This window comes from Oryza sativa, chromosome 8, assembly GCF_034140825.1.
Source record: "Oryza sativa Japonica Group chromosome 8, ASM3414082v1".
Classification (NCBI taxonomy): Eukaryota; Viridiplantae; Streptophyta; class Magnoliopsida; order Poales; family Poaceae; genus Oryza; species Oryza sativa.
The window spans coordinates 3,405,761-3,420,641 of NC_089042.1; the positions used below are offsets into that span (position 1 = coordinate 3,405,761).

The 14,881-nt window shown below is 39.2% G+C and overlaps 1 protein-coding gene across 20 annotated transcripts; it reads left to right on the top strand.

The window, feature by feature from the left end:
- The first annotated feature begins 1,841 nt into the window (after positions 1 to 1,841).
- Positions 1,842 to 14,387, top strand: LOC4344703 (protein LHY). 20 transcript variants are annotated; one of them, XM_066312861.1, is made up of 15 exons: positions 1,842 to 1,935; positions 2,050 to 2,197; positions 2,287 to 2,364; positions 2,635 to 2,692; positions 3,324 to 3,355; positions 3,453 to 3,528; positions 6,745 to 6,771; positions 6,905 to 6,990; positions 7,198 to 7,226; positions 7,388 to 7,588; positions 7,661 to 7,772; positions 7,956 to 8,017; positions 11,964 to 12,182; positions 12,290 to 13,669; positions 13,760 to 14,387. In XM_066312861.1, exons 10-15 carry the CDS (start codon positions 7,550 to 7,552, stop codon positions 14,105 to 14,107), a joined length of 2,160 nt encoding a protein of 719 aa, XP_066168958.1. In that variant the 5' UTR covers positions 1,842 to 1,935; positions 2,050 to 2,197; positions 2,287 to 2,364; positions 2,635 to 2,692; positions 3,324 to 3,355; positions 3,453 to 3,528; positions 6,745 to 6,771; positions 6,905 to 6,990; positions 7,198 to 7,226; positions 7,388 to 7,549; the 3' UTR covers positions 14,108 to 14,387. The 20 variants fall into 20 exon arrangements, with proteins under 20 accessions (XP_066168958.1, XP_066168956.1, XP_066168951.1 ...); XM_066312859.1 differs by having other exon boundaries at positions 1,842 to 2,197; positions 3,324 to 3,421; positions 3,496 to 3,528; positions 6,879 to 6,990; XM_066312854.1 differs by having other exon boundaries at positions 1,842 to 2,197; positions 3,324 to 3,421; positions 3,496 to 3,528.
- Positions 14,388 to 14,881: the final 494 nt, after the last annotated feature.

Genomic DNA, 14,881 nt, shown 5'->3' on the forward strand with positions numbered 1-14,881 from the left:
ATTATTGCCTGCGCCCTTTTCCATGTTTCTTTTTGGTCCCTAGACTTTATTTCATTTGTGGAAGTTTCCTTCCAAGGACCTTTTTCTCAAGTCTTCTTTCTGCTGTGTGTGTAGGCGTGTAGCAGGAGTTTTTCTTAATGAAGGGTGTGTTTAGTTTACACCAAAATTGAAAATTTGGTTAAAATTGGACCGATGTAATGGAAAAGTTGAAGGTTTATGTGTGTAGAAAAGTTTTCATGTGATGGAAAAGTTGAAAGTTTGAAAACAAATTTTGAAACTAAACTCAGCAGAAGTAGACTAAACAGTGTCTGATAGGAGATGCTAGAGAGAAAAAGTCCATTGTTTTCGTACGCATGTTTCTTAAGTTTATTTAAAAAATATTAAAAAGTTGCTTAAAAACATATTAATCATTTTTAAGTTTAAAATAATTAATACTTGATTAATCATATGTTAATAGTCACCTCGTTTTGTGTATCTTATTCTTTTTCTTCCTCTCAAATGCAACAAAACTTACATCATTATAAGAAAGTAGAATATGATAATGTCATTTCTAAAGCAAGGAAATGAATGAATCGATTGACACAATGGGAGAAAGACGGTGATTTTGTACAGAAGTTTTTATGAACTCTACCATCAATTACAAGTTCCCACGATGCTACTTTAGTTGTTGTTATGTTCTGAACCAATGATGCATATTTTTTTATATCATTTTCACTTAATGACGATGATATGATGGCACTGTCAACCAACCACCATTTCACCAAGTGTTTGCGTCCTTTAACTGTCCATCCATTAGTTTTTTTTTCTACTTTTTATCCCATGGAGTGGTATAATGTGTGGCTACCAATGCACAATTTCTCTCTGTTTTTTTTCCCTTGAGAATCATGCGTGTGATAGATGTTGTACAAGAACTCAACCCCACCACACTTGATTGAACGATGATGCCTACACTATAGCAAGCAAAAACCACAGTGATTTCCCCTGAGATATCAAATCAATCATGTGGCGAACTCATTAACGCGATATCAAGTAAAATCAAATCGATCATTCACGTGAAACAAATACTACCTCCGTCCCAAAATAAGTGCAGCTGTGGGTATCAATGTCCAACGTTTGACTATCTGTCTTATTTGAAAAAAATTTTAATATGACCGTGTCCAATGTTTGACGTTTATCCATCTTTCTTTTTTGGGACTGAGGAAAGTAATAGCTAGAGTTTTTCGAGAATTTAATATGAGCAAGAAAAAAAAAGAGTACTATATTTTTTTTCCACAGAACAAGATGAACCTCTAGATTGCACCCCCTTTAATTTAATTACACATGGACCACAGATAAAATCCAAATGGTCACACACACCATTACTTCCTTTCCAGAAAAAGGAAAAGTATGGGGAGCAAAATTTCCCCTCAAAGGAGAGCATATACTCCCTCATTCCCTAAATGTTTGACGCCGTTGACTTTTTAAATATGTTTGACCGTTCGTCTTATTCAAAAACTTTTGTGAAATGTGTAAAACTATATGTATACATAGAAGTATATTTAACAATAAATCAAATGATAGAAAAAATTAATAATTACTTAATTTTTTTTGAATATGACAAATGGTCAAATATTTTTTAAAAAAATTAACGGCGTCAAACATTTTGGGATGGAGAGAGTATTATGCACAAGGCAGTCTTAAACAAATGATAGTACGATCCCATCTGATTGGGTGTTGGGGGGGGGGGTGTAAAAACGAGGATGAAAAGCGAATTCCAGAATTGGTGGAGGGGGTGGAGGCAAGAATCCGTCGTGGGAGGCCGAGAAATCCACAAGAAAAGATAGTGGCTGAGATTTCTCCCCGGCGCTCGCCGCGAGAGAGCGACCCCCACCTCTCTCTCCTCTCTCCTCTTCCCCCTCGCGGCCGCGCAGCAGCAGCAGCAGCGGAAGCATCCAGGTAGCAGCAGCCGCGAGCGAGCAGCGAACCGAGCCCCCCACATCCATCCATCTCGCTTGGTTTGGTTTGGTTTGCAGTGTTAGTGGCAGCGAGATCCCTTTGCTGTTGTTGTAGCTTCGGGAGGAGGAGGAGGAGGAGTTGTGACGGCGGCGGAGGAGAGAGAAGGAGGAGGGGCTTGTGGTGGTGGTGGTGGTGGTGATCGATGCAGCTGCTGAGCCGGCGGCGGCGAGGCCGGTGACGCCCGCCGTGGCGGTCGCCTGAGGTAGGGTGGTTCCGGTTTCTTCGGCTCGCCGTTGGTTCGTCATCTGGTTGGTTTGATTCGCTTCGCTTGTGGGTGGGGGCGCAACGCAGGCCGCCGTGTGGAGGGCTGGGGCTTGCAGGCGGAGCGAGGCGGCGAGCTTGGTTGGGATTGCTTTGCTTGCTCTCGAGGTAATCTGAATTTTTCTACCGGTTTTTACGAGCAATATCGCGATGCTCTGCTCTAGTTAGGATTATTATTTTGTTCTATACTGTTTGTTTTTTCTTCCCGTTTGATTTTGGAGCGGTGTAGTTTTTACCACTGGAATTGCTGTTCTGCTTTGTAATTTTGTACTATGGAATTTATCGCTGTTCTGCTCGGAATGGATCACGGATATGCAGTAGCCGATGCTATTTGGGGATAACTGATTTCTGCTGCTTTTGTCGCGGTGTTCTCTGCAGGGCGACGGCGCGGTTGGGCATTCGTTCGGTGGTGGTGGTGCTCGGTTGCTTCGCTGAGGCGAGTTCTCTCTTTCTTCTCCGTGTGCGAGTTGAGAGAGCGGTGTGCTCAATTTTTTAGCACTCGTGCGAAACTATTGCTTTGTTGCGTTTAGTTCGTGGGCACTCGATGCGAATGAGCTCTCTTCTCGCTGATTTCGATCTCCGTACTGGTTTCCATGTGGCTCGGATTAATCAGATTTGTGGGGACCTCCTCAGGGTAGTGGAGTTTTTTGGTAGAGTAGATTGGTTGCAGGTCTAATACTAACTTTCTTTCTTCTCTTGTTCTGGTGGTTATGTGTGGCGATTTTTTTTTTTTTGGCCTCAGTTTCGATGATTATGGGAGTGACTAAGGTTGCATCTTCTCCGCTTAGCATGGCTGTTAAGGAAACTTTTTCCTGGGATTGGTTTGTTCAAGCAGAGCTAGTATATCTAGTTGTGTTTCTTGTGGTTACTTGTTTGGGTTTGCTGTTCTAGTTGATTGCTGTAACTGTAAGTACCTTTTTTGGTCTGGGGGCATATGCTCTTTCCGTGCTGTTGTCAGAAGTCAGTACGAAGTGGTGCATAAAAGGCTTCAAAACTCTTATGTACTTTTTTGTTGTGGTTATAGAAAGACAATATGACTATTGTTAACTTGGTACCCTGATTTGCAGGTAGAAAATTGTTGGTACACGAGTTAATTCAGGTGCAGGCTTTTTGTGACTTCTTGGGTTTCAGCTACTCTTTAGTAAAAATCGCGGAATCTAATGTGGTACCATGAATGCTCTAAATTTGTTTTTCAGAGGAAAAAAGAGTGTAATTTGTGTTCCTCAATTTGCTATGCAGGGAGAGAGCAACTTGATATAGTCGTTTAAGGAGGTGAGTTAAAGATAGTTTAACTCAGTTGCTGCTCCCCTCGATCTTTGATTATTTTGTTGTTATTGACTTTTCAAGGTTTATGGGATGTGAATTTGATAGTTATTTTTTTATAACTTCATATTAACATCTACTAATAAAACCATTCCTCCGTTCCCTTTTACTTGACACAGTTGACCAGTGTGATTTTATCTTTGACTGGTAAAAACTTCTAAATTATGACGTTTTCGTGAACACAAGTAGTATAGTTATATTTAGCATGCAAGATACTTTGATAATATGGCATCTTTTTAAATATTTGTAATTTTTTTCAAAAAGGACGAGCGGTCAGATTTGTATATGAATAGTATCCGGTGTCAAGTAAAGGAACAGATGGAGTATAGTATTATGCATAACGAATTCCATAAAACGGCATTTATGGTCATCATGAGTCCATGTTTACGCAAACTAGGAAGGCACTGGTTCCTATGCATCCTGCTCTACCCTGTGGCCTCCATTGCAATTATTTGGTCATCACAGCTGAAGTTGCTGTCTTCAGCTGCCAGCAGAATTTCATTTCAAATACTGCTATAAATTGCCGCAACAATCCTACAAGCCTTGTAGCTTGATATTAATCAATGGAATTCTGAGGGAAATCTTTTGCCAATGTAAAGCTTAAAGATATTAATGAATGGTTGCGTTTGTCTTCTAGGAGTTTCATTTGAAGCTAGTGCAAAATACAGGCATATGGTGTCTTCTAGGAATGGTTGCATTTACCATAGTGGAAATTTTTAAGTGCTTCAAGCACTGATGTTTCATGAGCAATATACATCTTATTTTTGATTTGTACTTTTTTTCTAGAGTCAAGTTTATAAAAAATTGAAATAGTTCTATGAGAATACAAACTCCTGTAAGCTATCTCAACATGTTATGCATTGGCTTGTACTGTACCAATAACCTAGCCTCCTAGGTCTCCAGACCTGTATCTGAACCAATCCACAACAAACAGTTTTACTTATGATCCATTGATATTGTGCTACTCAATGCAATGGTAGATCTTGGTTACCTTGTTCGTGCATATTTCTTGTGGACCCCAGTTTTGGAGTTGGTATTTTTTTTAGATAATGTTAAATGTTTTGGACTGTTTTTATTTTTTCCAATAATGAAAGTAACTTCCGAAGTGTTCAAACTAGTTACAATAAAACACTGCATATTTCATTTCCATTTCAGTATTGATTATTGAACCATGATTTTTTAGTCGAAAATTAGTTAAGGGCCAAAGGCATGTATTATAGGAAGTGGCACTGTTCAGATAAACCATTACAAATTCCTTTCCCACTGCTGCCTTGCAATCCATCTTTTTTTTTTCGAGGAACCGACGGCAGGAGTTTCTCCTGCCGGAATATATAGAAGAAGAGGAATTGGCCCAGTTAATAAGGGAAACCGGGCCCAAAAACCGAACCTTGCAATCCATCTTTATTGTGGCCTTACAATTTGTTGTCCATTTCATTGATGAATTTCTTCTGTGCCAAGACCAACCTAGAAGCAAAGTGGCAATCTTGTACCATTGTATTCTTTTTCATCGTGGAACTCACCCATATTACAGTGAGATGGTGCAGTTTATTTTTCCACTACCCAAAAAAAAAACTGCTTCACCCATGCACAACTAGGAAAGGTACCATACATATCCAGAGTGATCTAAGGGTTAGTGCTAACAAGACTTTGAGAATATTGGAATTAATAACGAGATGCACTATTGCAAATGCTGAACGCCCACCTAGTTTTGACAAAATACACCTCACAGTCCACATGCTATGTTGGCAAAGGTGGAGAGTTGAAGTTTCTTGGATGGTGATAGTGATACACTGGTGTTTGTAGCTGCTACATCAAACTGAATGAAACTGAATTTGAAGTAACAATTCAAATAGGAATGTGATTCCTTATGACTCTTCAGCTGTATAAGATAATTCATTGTTGAAACCCTATTAAGTGTTATTGCCTTTTAGCGACCTCACCTCACTTCAATTTGTTTGATTGTGAACTTCAAATATTTGCCTAATCTAGAATAATCTTTTCACTTCATCCTGAGTAGTGAATTCCAACTATTTTAGGTCCTTAGCTTAAAGTGGAACTGTTGTTGGTGGGGAATGCGTTGACATGATGTTAAAGTTACACAGAAATTCAAATGGTTGAGATATTTAGTTTCGCGCCACTAGAGATTTGGTCATTTTGACTTTAGCATGTTAGGTTGTTGCCACCACTAAGAAAGTGGATGTGAGAATGCCATTATTGCTTCACATATATATTTTAAAAATCTAATTCAATCACTAGGTCTTACTCCCAGTAACAACAATTACGTTGAGACTATCACTGTTTGCACAAGCATATGGATGTTGGCCTTGCTTGCAACTAATACAGCTTACAACCAAGCTCATGGCCAACTGAACACGATTTCTCGCCAGTATTGAATCTTATATCAGCATATGCAAAATTTGGAACCAGGGCGTACCATTGAACCTCATAACAGTAGAATTTTGTCCTGAGTGATTGTGCTCGCTACGATTTGACTGGGTATAGATTGAGAATCACATACTCAATATTTAAGTTAGAAAAAAAAGGGCTGTACAGCCAGAGAGGCCAAATATGTAGTCAGCCAATAAAAGACGGTCATGCACCAGAATGGTGCCCCACACATGAGTGTGTTAGCTACTCCCTCTATTCCATAATATAAGGCACAACTACTTTTTTGAGATGTTTCATAATATAAGACATGCATGAATGCATGCCATTAACTAGCACTTCTTTCCCACTAAATTATTATGTTTTTTGAGTTTTCCATCCTCAATATCTTTAATTCTATTGGGTGCATGCATTATATTTATTAGGGTGATTCAAACTATGAGGTGATAATAATTATTTCTTGGTCTTTGGGTTGAAGGTGGTTGAGCCTTATATTTTGGAATAGAGGGAGTACATCTTAGGAGTCGGAGACAATTTTAAAATTAGACTTAATTAATCCACGCATTATTAAACTGCCAAACCCTTGGAGTTAACCCCAAAATTCAGATATCACCTTGATGTTCTTTCCATGAATCTGTTGGCTGATTTTGGTCAGCAGCTTTGTTAAATTTTCCATTTCTTTTGTAAAGCAATCAATTTGGCTTTTCTGGTGATGAATGTGGTTAGAAGCTGTAAACTAATATAACTATGTACTGATTGTGTATTTTGTTGTTCTGGCAGGATCAAGGAAGTGTTTGGCCTTCGTAGGTGAGCCTGATTACTGTTTGCATTGCTGCTTCATATATTTTTCATACTTCTAATTGGTTTTATGTTTCTAATTAATTCTTCTTTTTTTAATGGTTGCATAATTTGAGAACTGCGAGTTTTAATCTGATTCTAGAGTTGAAGATAACGAAAGGAGCAAGGGTGAACTCTGCTGACTTGGTTTTTGTGTGCACAGACCAACTGCAGCTGAGGATTTAGTAGGTGAGTGGAGTGGTGCTGTACTGCGCTGTCCCTGGATTTTTGTCTCGAGTAATTGTTGTAGTTGTGGAACCCTTTAGTTTTATCAAATTAAGTGATGCCTTCTTTTGGGGAAATAAATGTTTTTTTCTTGGTGGAGTTCAGTTTGACCATTTGGAGATGCTTATGAATTTAAAATGATGTGGCCCCTTATTGCATTTTTTTTTTCAGATTGACTGCAATTGGATCAATTCAAGTAGGTGAGTGGAATTGATCCTCTTGAAGATTTTGACCCAAGTCCAATTCACAAGTAGAATTGTGAATTCTTTAGGTTCTACCTTGGGTTTGTAACACTAATTTGGCTGCTCTTTTGTGGTTGGCCGCACAAATTTGAAATACTGGGAGTGTTGGCGTGATATAGAGGTCTAGGAGGAGGTATGAGGTACTACTTGCGTCAGGTCCAGCGTTTGGTTGGAGATATGGAAGGAGGAGTGCTTTTGTTTGTGGAAGACCTCAACTCTAACTGACAAAGCGACCAATTGCCAACACTTCTGTTATATTTCTTCTTTTTCTTGAATTGGGAATGGAGATTAATTCCTCTGGTGAGGAAGCGGTGGTAAAGGTGAGTTGTTCTTTGATGTGCATGTTGATTCGTGTTAAAAGGGAGCAGCATTTTATTAGGGGTTATTTGTAGGTGAGGAAGCCATACACAATCACAAAGCAGAGGGAGCGTTGGACTGAGGCAGAGCACAACAGGTTCCTTGAAGCCTTGAAACTGTATGGGAGAGCCTGGCAGCGCATAGAAGGTGAATTCTCCACATATATATGTCATATCACAAATAGTTCTATGCTATTACTTTCTGAATTTACTTTTTGTACTCACTGTGATTATTAGCTGGTTAATAAATACGGCTTTAATTGAGTTATTGATATGGATCTTGCATCTTTTTTTTTTCGTTTTCTTGTTTGCCGTCTGATTTATTCTATAGAGCATGTTGGGACAAAGACAGCTGTGCAGATCAGAAGTCATGCTCAAAAGTTCTTCACCAAGGTTCTTCCTCTATCTTATTGGCCAGTGCTCCTTTTTTTGGTTTAGCGCTATCTCCTTAGCTTTCTGGTTTCCTTGTCTTTACCTTTGGGATAAAAACGGCTGGCTTTTGTGCTTACTTTCTTATTATTTTTTCTTACTTTCTGCAGTATTATTTCTTTCTTTCCTTCTTTTATTTTACATATGAGTACAGCAATTATGTACATAGAGTCTGAACTGTGTGTGATCAGTTCCTTTCGATTATTATGAGAAATACACTTATGGCTTTTGTGCTCTGTTAGTTGGATGAAACGTTAACTAAACAGTGCTGAGATGGAAAAGAAGCACTAGGAAGTGTTTGTCTCGTAGTAAAAAAAAAATAATGTTGCAAAATTGATGCTATTAAACATTCTGTTTGCATGTTCCTTTATTTACATATCCATCCTATCACTGAGATTTTGAGCATGCACAGATGCACTTATGACAAAAAAAAAAGCATTTTGGTACTGTTATATTTACATACTAAGTCAAGTCAAATTGTATATCTGGACTATCATCAAGATTAGTAATAAAGATTTAGTTAAACATGTTCCAGTGCCTACGTGGTGTTCATAACTAATAAGGATTCTTAAAAAAAAAAAGAACTAGGGCAGCCATTTGAGACAATTTATTAAAATAAGAAAAATGTAAAATGATTTGCAAGTTGACCAAGGTATCACCTTCCATTAGAAATAGCCACTCAATCGCGCATTTGCGCGACTTTGACTGACAGCATATAATATGTAGGAGTAGTTATAACAGTCACGAGTGGATTAAGTTTCTTTTATTTATACATTAGGCTTATTTTTTAATGAAATTCTAATTTACGCGGTAGAATTGTATCTTTATTTTTGAAAAGGGTTGTCTATTATTAATGATTTTTTTAATCAAGGTGTAATATTGGAATTCACAGTTATTTGTTCGGCAAACATTGTAATAATTGTCTGTAGATTCACTAAAGTAAAGGTCGGAATAATTTTTGCCATGCTGGCTTTTTCTTTAGAAAAAAAAAGAAGAAAACTGTTGTCCGGTTTCCTCCAATTTTTTTTCTACGTGGGCTGCCTGCAGGTTCTGGAGGTTTCTCTTTGGAACTCTCCTTGTTTGATTAGGGCTAATCCAACGGTTGTTGTTGCTTATTTCTTTGCATTGGACGGTCCTACATTTCTTTCTTATGTGGCTCAACCAGATTGTGTGAAAGTAGTTCTTTCACTACTTTATATTGTGTGAAAGGTCGGAAAACATCAAAAATAATACTGTACACCTATTGTTTATCAGTCAAAACAGAAGGACCTAGTCCATTCCCTTCTTTTAAAAAATTTACTCCCAATCTAAGTCTTGTTTTTTTTCCTGTTGCGCAATCTACCCAAACTGTGCCTTTTAGGGGCTTTACACTGCCACCTGATGGAGGTCACGTTGCCATCACTGTGCAACAGCCACTGGACTGTTGCATTGTTGATTGCATCATCATCCTCTCAAAGGTCTCATTGCAAGATCTATGAATGGGGAGGAACACAAGGTTAGTAATTTAAGAAACATGATGGCTTTCTGGTTTCTCAACTCTATATCCAGCCAACATCCATGAGCATCTGACCGTCCATTGTTGTGGTGGGTTGGATTTTTGGTTGTTGATTAAAGAGGTGAATAGGTCTGCCCTAATCTCCATAAAATATGTAATACAGCTAATAGGTTTTCGTCGCTGCAAGTACTTGCCAGTAACTGTTCTCCATGTCTAGGCTCATAAAAAATATAGAGTGACAAGTAACAACGTTTAACCTGACCAATACTTATACTGCTTAAACACCTTCTGTTTTCTAACAAGTATGCAGTAAATGTAATCAGTGCTACAATAACTTCTTGAACATTAACCATGCCTAGAACTTGGGACCATACGCTCATAACATTGGTTTGAGAAGGGTAGTGGACTGGGAGGATATACTCTAGTCACGTATTTCCTAGTAATCCCTTGGTTTTGCCAAAAAAAAGGCAACCAAGGCAAATTACCACTGTTCATTGAACCCTGATAGTCAATAGTTCGAAAAGTGGTAACTAATAACTGTGAAATGTCCATTGTGGTTGATGTCAATTAAATTAGTCTTTACTTTGATAAGATGTCCAAGAGCTTTTTGGAGCCCCGAAGGGTTATGAGTGATGGCCATTCCAGGCTTCAGATGCACAGTCGCTTTTCTTTTGCAAAGACATGCAACAATGTTTGGTTCTACATCAGCACTATACCAGTAATTGCAGTAGTATAGTTTTGGCTTGTCGTTACTGGTTTCTGGGCTGAAGTCCAACATGACTAGGCTCCATTTGTGGTCTTATCTAGTGACTAGGCTCCATTTGGTTCTTGTCATAATTATCCACAGAGATCTGGTTCATTGATCACTTTTTCTACTGTATCAGCGAAAAGTTTGATGATATTACCGCCTATACAAATGTTATAGCATGCTGCTAATCATACCCACCAATGCATACTCTCCCCTGTTTGGTCAATGATGATTGATGCCATGGTTGATGTTCAAACTAAACCTCGGCAGGTCATTCTGAGATCAGAAGGATAATATAGGCATAAAACTAAATCTATGACAACCTGTAATGTGGAAATGGCCTTTTTCTTTTATGCAGGTGAAAAAAAATAAATGCGTACTAAATTAATAATAACCCAAGGGGAGAGACATCCCAAAGGCATTGCATATAAGGTTGAGCAAAGGCCCCAAAGCCAGCTCATAACCGTATGGGTACTTTAGGGGAACATATAGCGAGGGGTCTTTTTTTTTGTGAGAACTAGGAAGCCTCATGACTGGAGGACTTACCAGTTACCACCGTGCTACAAGCACGTTCTCTCTACTAAATTTATAATAGCAAAGTACTTGGCTTCAATGTGACTTTTTAGGTCCAGGAAAAATGCTTTCAAATTTCTTATCAACTTATCATCACAATAGCTAGACGATGATTTTGATCAATAAAAGAGCAGGGGAATGTCTAGTTGACTGAAAGTAGAAGAGGAACAATTTTCTTTCTGCAAATTTGGCTTCAAAATAATCTGTTGAAATATTCATCATTACATGTTTTCTTTTGGACAAAGGAAGTGTAACTTCCAGCCTCTGCACCAACTAAGGATGCAAACAACCATATTTGTGGATACCAGGATTTGAACCCTGGTGGCTGGAGTCATTACATGTTTTCTATATTCCAACTTCCATGTCAAACCATGTTCCTGAAGTATAATGCTCATTAATTATCTAATATGGCAGCAAGGCAGACATAATCCGGTAAGTAAAGGGTAGGGCTGACCGCCCTCTGGTCAAGCAGGCTCTCCCTGCATAGCAGGAGGCTCTGCTCGGTGAAATACAAAATCCTTCTCTGATATTATTGCTTATTTTTCCTTAATACACATACTAGTCCACCTTTATAGCACAAGTGCTGAGATATGTACTTGGAAGTACTAAATAAACTAGGAAGCTCTAGCTAGAAAGTACCGGTTCCCGAACCGATGGCTTCATGAAACTTTTTGCCAAAGGTTTTTAGTAACCTTCTACATGACACTCCCTCTACTCCACAATATTTGTCCAAGACTACCATCTGCATAGACCAAGGAGGTGCAAGATATAAGAAATAGTTAATGATAATGGACTATATATACCATCTGCATAACTTTTATACCTCTTTTAAGCATTATATAAAGTTTAGTAGAGAGTTGGGACATCGCAATAAGTCCAAACTCCTAATTTTCTCGACAAACAGACATTGTCAAAGGGGACAGCCCCGAGAAAATGAACAAATCTTGTGGAGCAGACGGAGTAGCATTATGTAAAATATCAATATCATGTAGTATGGCACTTTCATATATGTCAAAATTACTGTTAGATATGCCTGATTTGTTTTCTGTTTCTTTATGTAATTTAACTGTATCTAACTAATTGAAATATTACAGTTGGAAAAGGAAGCTATCAACAATGGCACTTCTCCAGGACAAGCTCATGACATCGACATACCTCCACCACGACCAAAAAGAAAACCTAACAGTCCATATCCTCGAAAAAGTTGTCTCAGCTCTGAGACATCCACCAGGGAAGTTCAAAATGATAAGGCAACAATATCAAATATGACGAACAATAGCACTGCACAAATGGCAGGTGATGCAGCTCTTGAGGTACATACCTTTGTAGTATTTCGTTTTAGTTAGGTTTCTATTTTTGATTTATCCTTTTCTTTAATGTGCTATCCTGTTTCTTTAACAAGAAACTCACTTACATTCAGAAACTTCAAAGAAAGGAGATATCTGAAAAAGGAAGTTGCTCCGAAGTTCTTAATCTCTTTCGAGAAGTCCCATCGGCATCATTTTCTTCAGTTAACAAAAGCTCTTCAAATCATGGTGCATCCAGGGGGCTGGAACCGACTAAAACAGAAGTCAAAGATGTGGTCATCTTGGAAAGGGATTCTATTTCCAATGGTGCAGGGAAGGATGCAAAAGATATCAATGATCAAGAAATGGAAAGGCTCAATGGGATACACATCAGCTCGAAGCCTGATCATTCTCATGAAAACTGTTTGGATACCTCAAGCCAACAATTTAAGCCAAAATCAAACTCTGTGGAGACAACATATGTGGATTGGTCTGCTGCAAAAGCTTCACACTACCAAATGGACAGAAATGGGGTTACTGGCTTTCAAGCCACTGGAACTGAAGGAAGCCATCCTGATCAAACAAGTGATCAAATGGGAGGAGCCAGCGGAACTATGAATCAATGCATCCATCCAACACTTCCTGTGGATCCAAAATTCGACGGCAATGCCGCAGCACAGCCCTTTCCTCACAACTATGCAGCCTTTGCACCAATGATGCAATGCCACTGCAACCAAGATGCCTACAGATCTTTTGCCAATATGTCATCCACCTTCTCCAGCATGCTTGTCTCCACATTGTTGTCAAACCCTGCAATCCATGCAGCTGCCAGGCTTGCAGCATCGTACTGGCCTACAGTAGACGGCAATACTCCTGATCCAAATCAAGAAAATCTTTCTGAGAGTGCTCAAGGAAGCCACGCTGGCTCTCCTCCCAACATGGCATCTATTGTCACAGCTACAGTTGCTGCAGCATCAGCATGGTGGGCAACACAAGGTCTTCTCCCTCTTTTTCCTCCACCTATAGCTTTTCCATTTGTTCCAGCTCCTAGTGCTCCCTTTTCCACAGCAGATGTTCAGCGAGCTCAAGAGAAAGATATAGACTGCCCAATGGATAATGCACAGAAGGAATTGCAAGAAACTCGGAAACAAGATAATTTTGAAGCTATGAAGGTCATAGTGTCTTCAGAGACTGATGAGAGTGGAAAAGGAGAAGTGTCGCTCCACACTGAGTTAAAGATATCTCCAGCAGATAAGGCCGACACCAAACCTGCCGCAGGAGCTGAAACAAGTGACGTTTTTGGAAATAAGAAAAAGCAGGATCGCTCTTCATGTGGTTCCAACACACCGTCAAGTAGTGATATAGAAGCAGATAATGCTCCTGAGAATCAAGAAAAGGCTAACGACAAGGCAAAGCAAGCATCTTGCAGTAACTCTTCAGCCGGTGACAATAACCACCGTAGATTTAGGAGCAGTGCAAGCACAAGTGATTCATGGAAGGAAGTTTCTGAAGAGGTGGTCGTCTACCAGCATTCCGCATATTCACATTTATCTTACTCGCTGAACATCCATCACTGCTTTTCTAATTCACATTTCTGCTGTCAGGGTCGTCTGGCTTTTGATGCACTGTTCAGTAGAGAAAGGCTTCCCCAAAGCTTTTCTCCTCCGCAAGTAGAAGGATCAAAGGAGATTAGCAAGGAGGAAGAAGATGAAGTAACCACGGTGACGGTTGACCTCAACAAGAATGCCGCTATTATTGATCAAGAACTCGACACAGCGGATGAGCCAAGAGCTTCCTTTCCTAATGAATTGTCAAACCTGAAGCTGAAATCTCGCAGGACCGGTTTCAAACCATACAAGAGGTGCTCAGTGGAAGCGAAGGAGAACAGGGTACCGGCTAGCGATGAGGTTGGTACCAAGAGGATTCGTCTTGAGAGCGAAGCATCGACATGATTTGCTTTCCACCTGGTTGCTGGCCTCTACCAAGTCAGAAGTTAAATTTACATCCGAGCTACCATAGGACTTCAGACCTTCCAATGCATTACCTCACAAACTCAATTTATTGTGTGTTGTATCTTAATGCTTGCCAAGCAGCTCCTATAGACTGCTTTTAAACCGTATCTCATAGACTTTTGATTAGCATTTAAGCGACTGCTAAACTTTCTTCATAAAAGGGTATTATCCTTATTATGCATTATAGTCTGGGGAAGGTAATAAGTGGAATTTTGGTTCATTTTTCTGGGTCATATTTTACCAACTGCATTTTTATCCATATAACTTTAGTTCAGTCCATAGGGGTCCATGAGGGATCTGAACCACTAATCTAGTTCAAATTATTTTTGAAAATTTTCATTTGTTTGCCACAAACTAATTATCTCGAATGTTTCTCAACCATAAGCTTTCTGCTTTTGTCATTTTTGTTGACTTCTATACGGTATAGTTTCAACACGGATTGTTGGATTTCAATTGCATCTCCTAATGAAATAATGAGAACTTCCATCCTTATCTGTACAGACTTGTGTGCATCCTCCTTCCAATTTGTTTTAGACAAAGATTGCCAGATTGGACTACTTGACATATACTCTTGTTAATTGTGACACAAGTGGAGACCAAAAGGATATGCTTTTGGCTTACCCTGACTTCATCATGCAAGTGCATGTTCCCAGTTCCAACATGTGACCTTGAAAAATGATGAATTGGGAGAACAAAATCGCCTTGTATCTGTCA

Excerpts from the sequence above, each read along its gene's own strand:
- LOC4344703 (XM_015794350.2), top strand. The coding sequence starts at position 7,550 with ATGGAGATTAATTCCTCTGGTGAGGAAGCGGTGGTAAAG. Across the intron at positions 7,773-7,955 it reads AGCCTGGCAGCGCATAGAAG|AGCATGTTGGGACAAAGACA; the intron begins GTGAATTCTCCA and ends TTTATTCTATAG. Across the intron at positions 13,670-13,759 it reads GGAAGGAAGTTTCTGAAGAG|GGTCGTCTGGCTTTTGATGC; the intron begins GTGGTCGTCTAC and ends TTCTGCTGTCAG.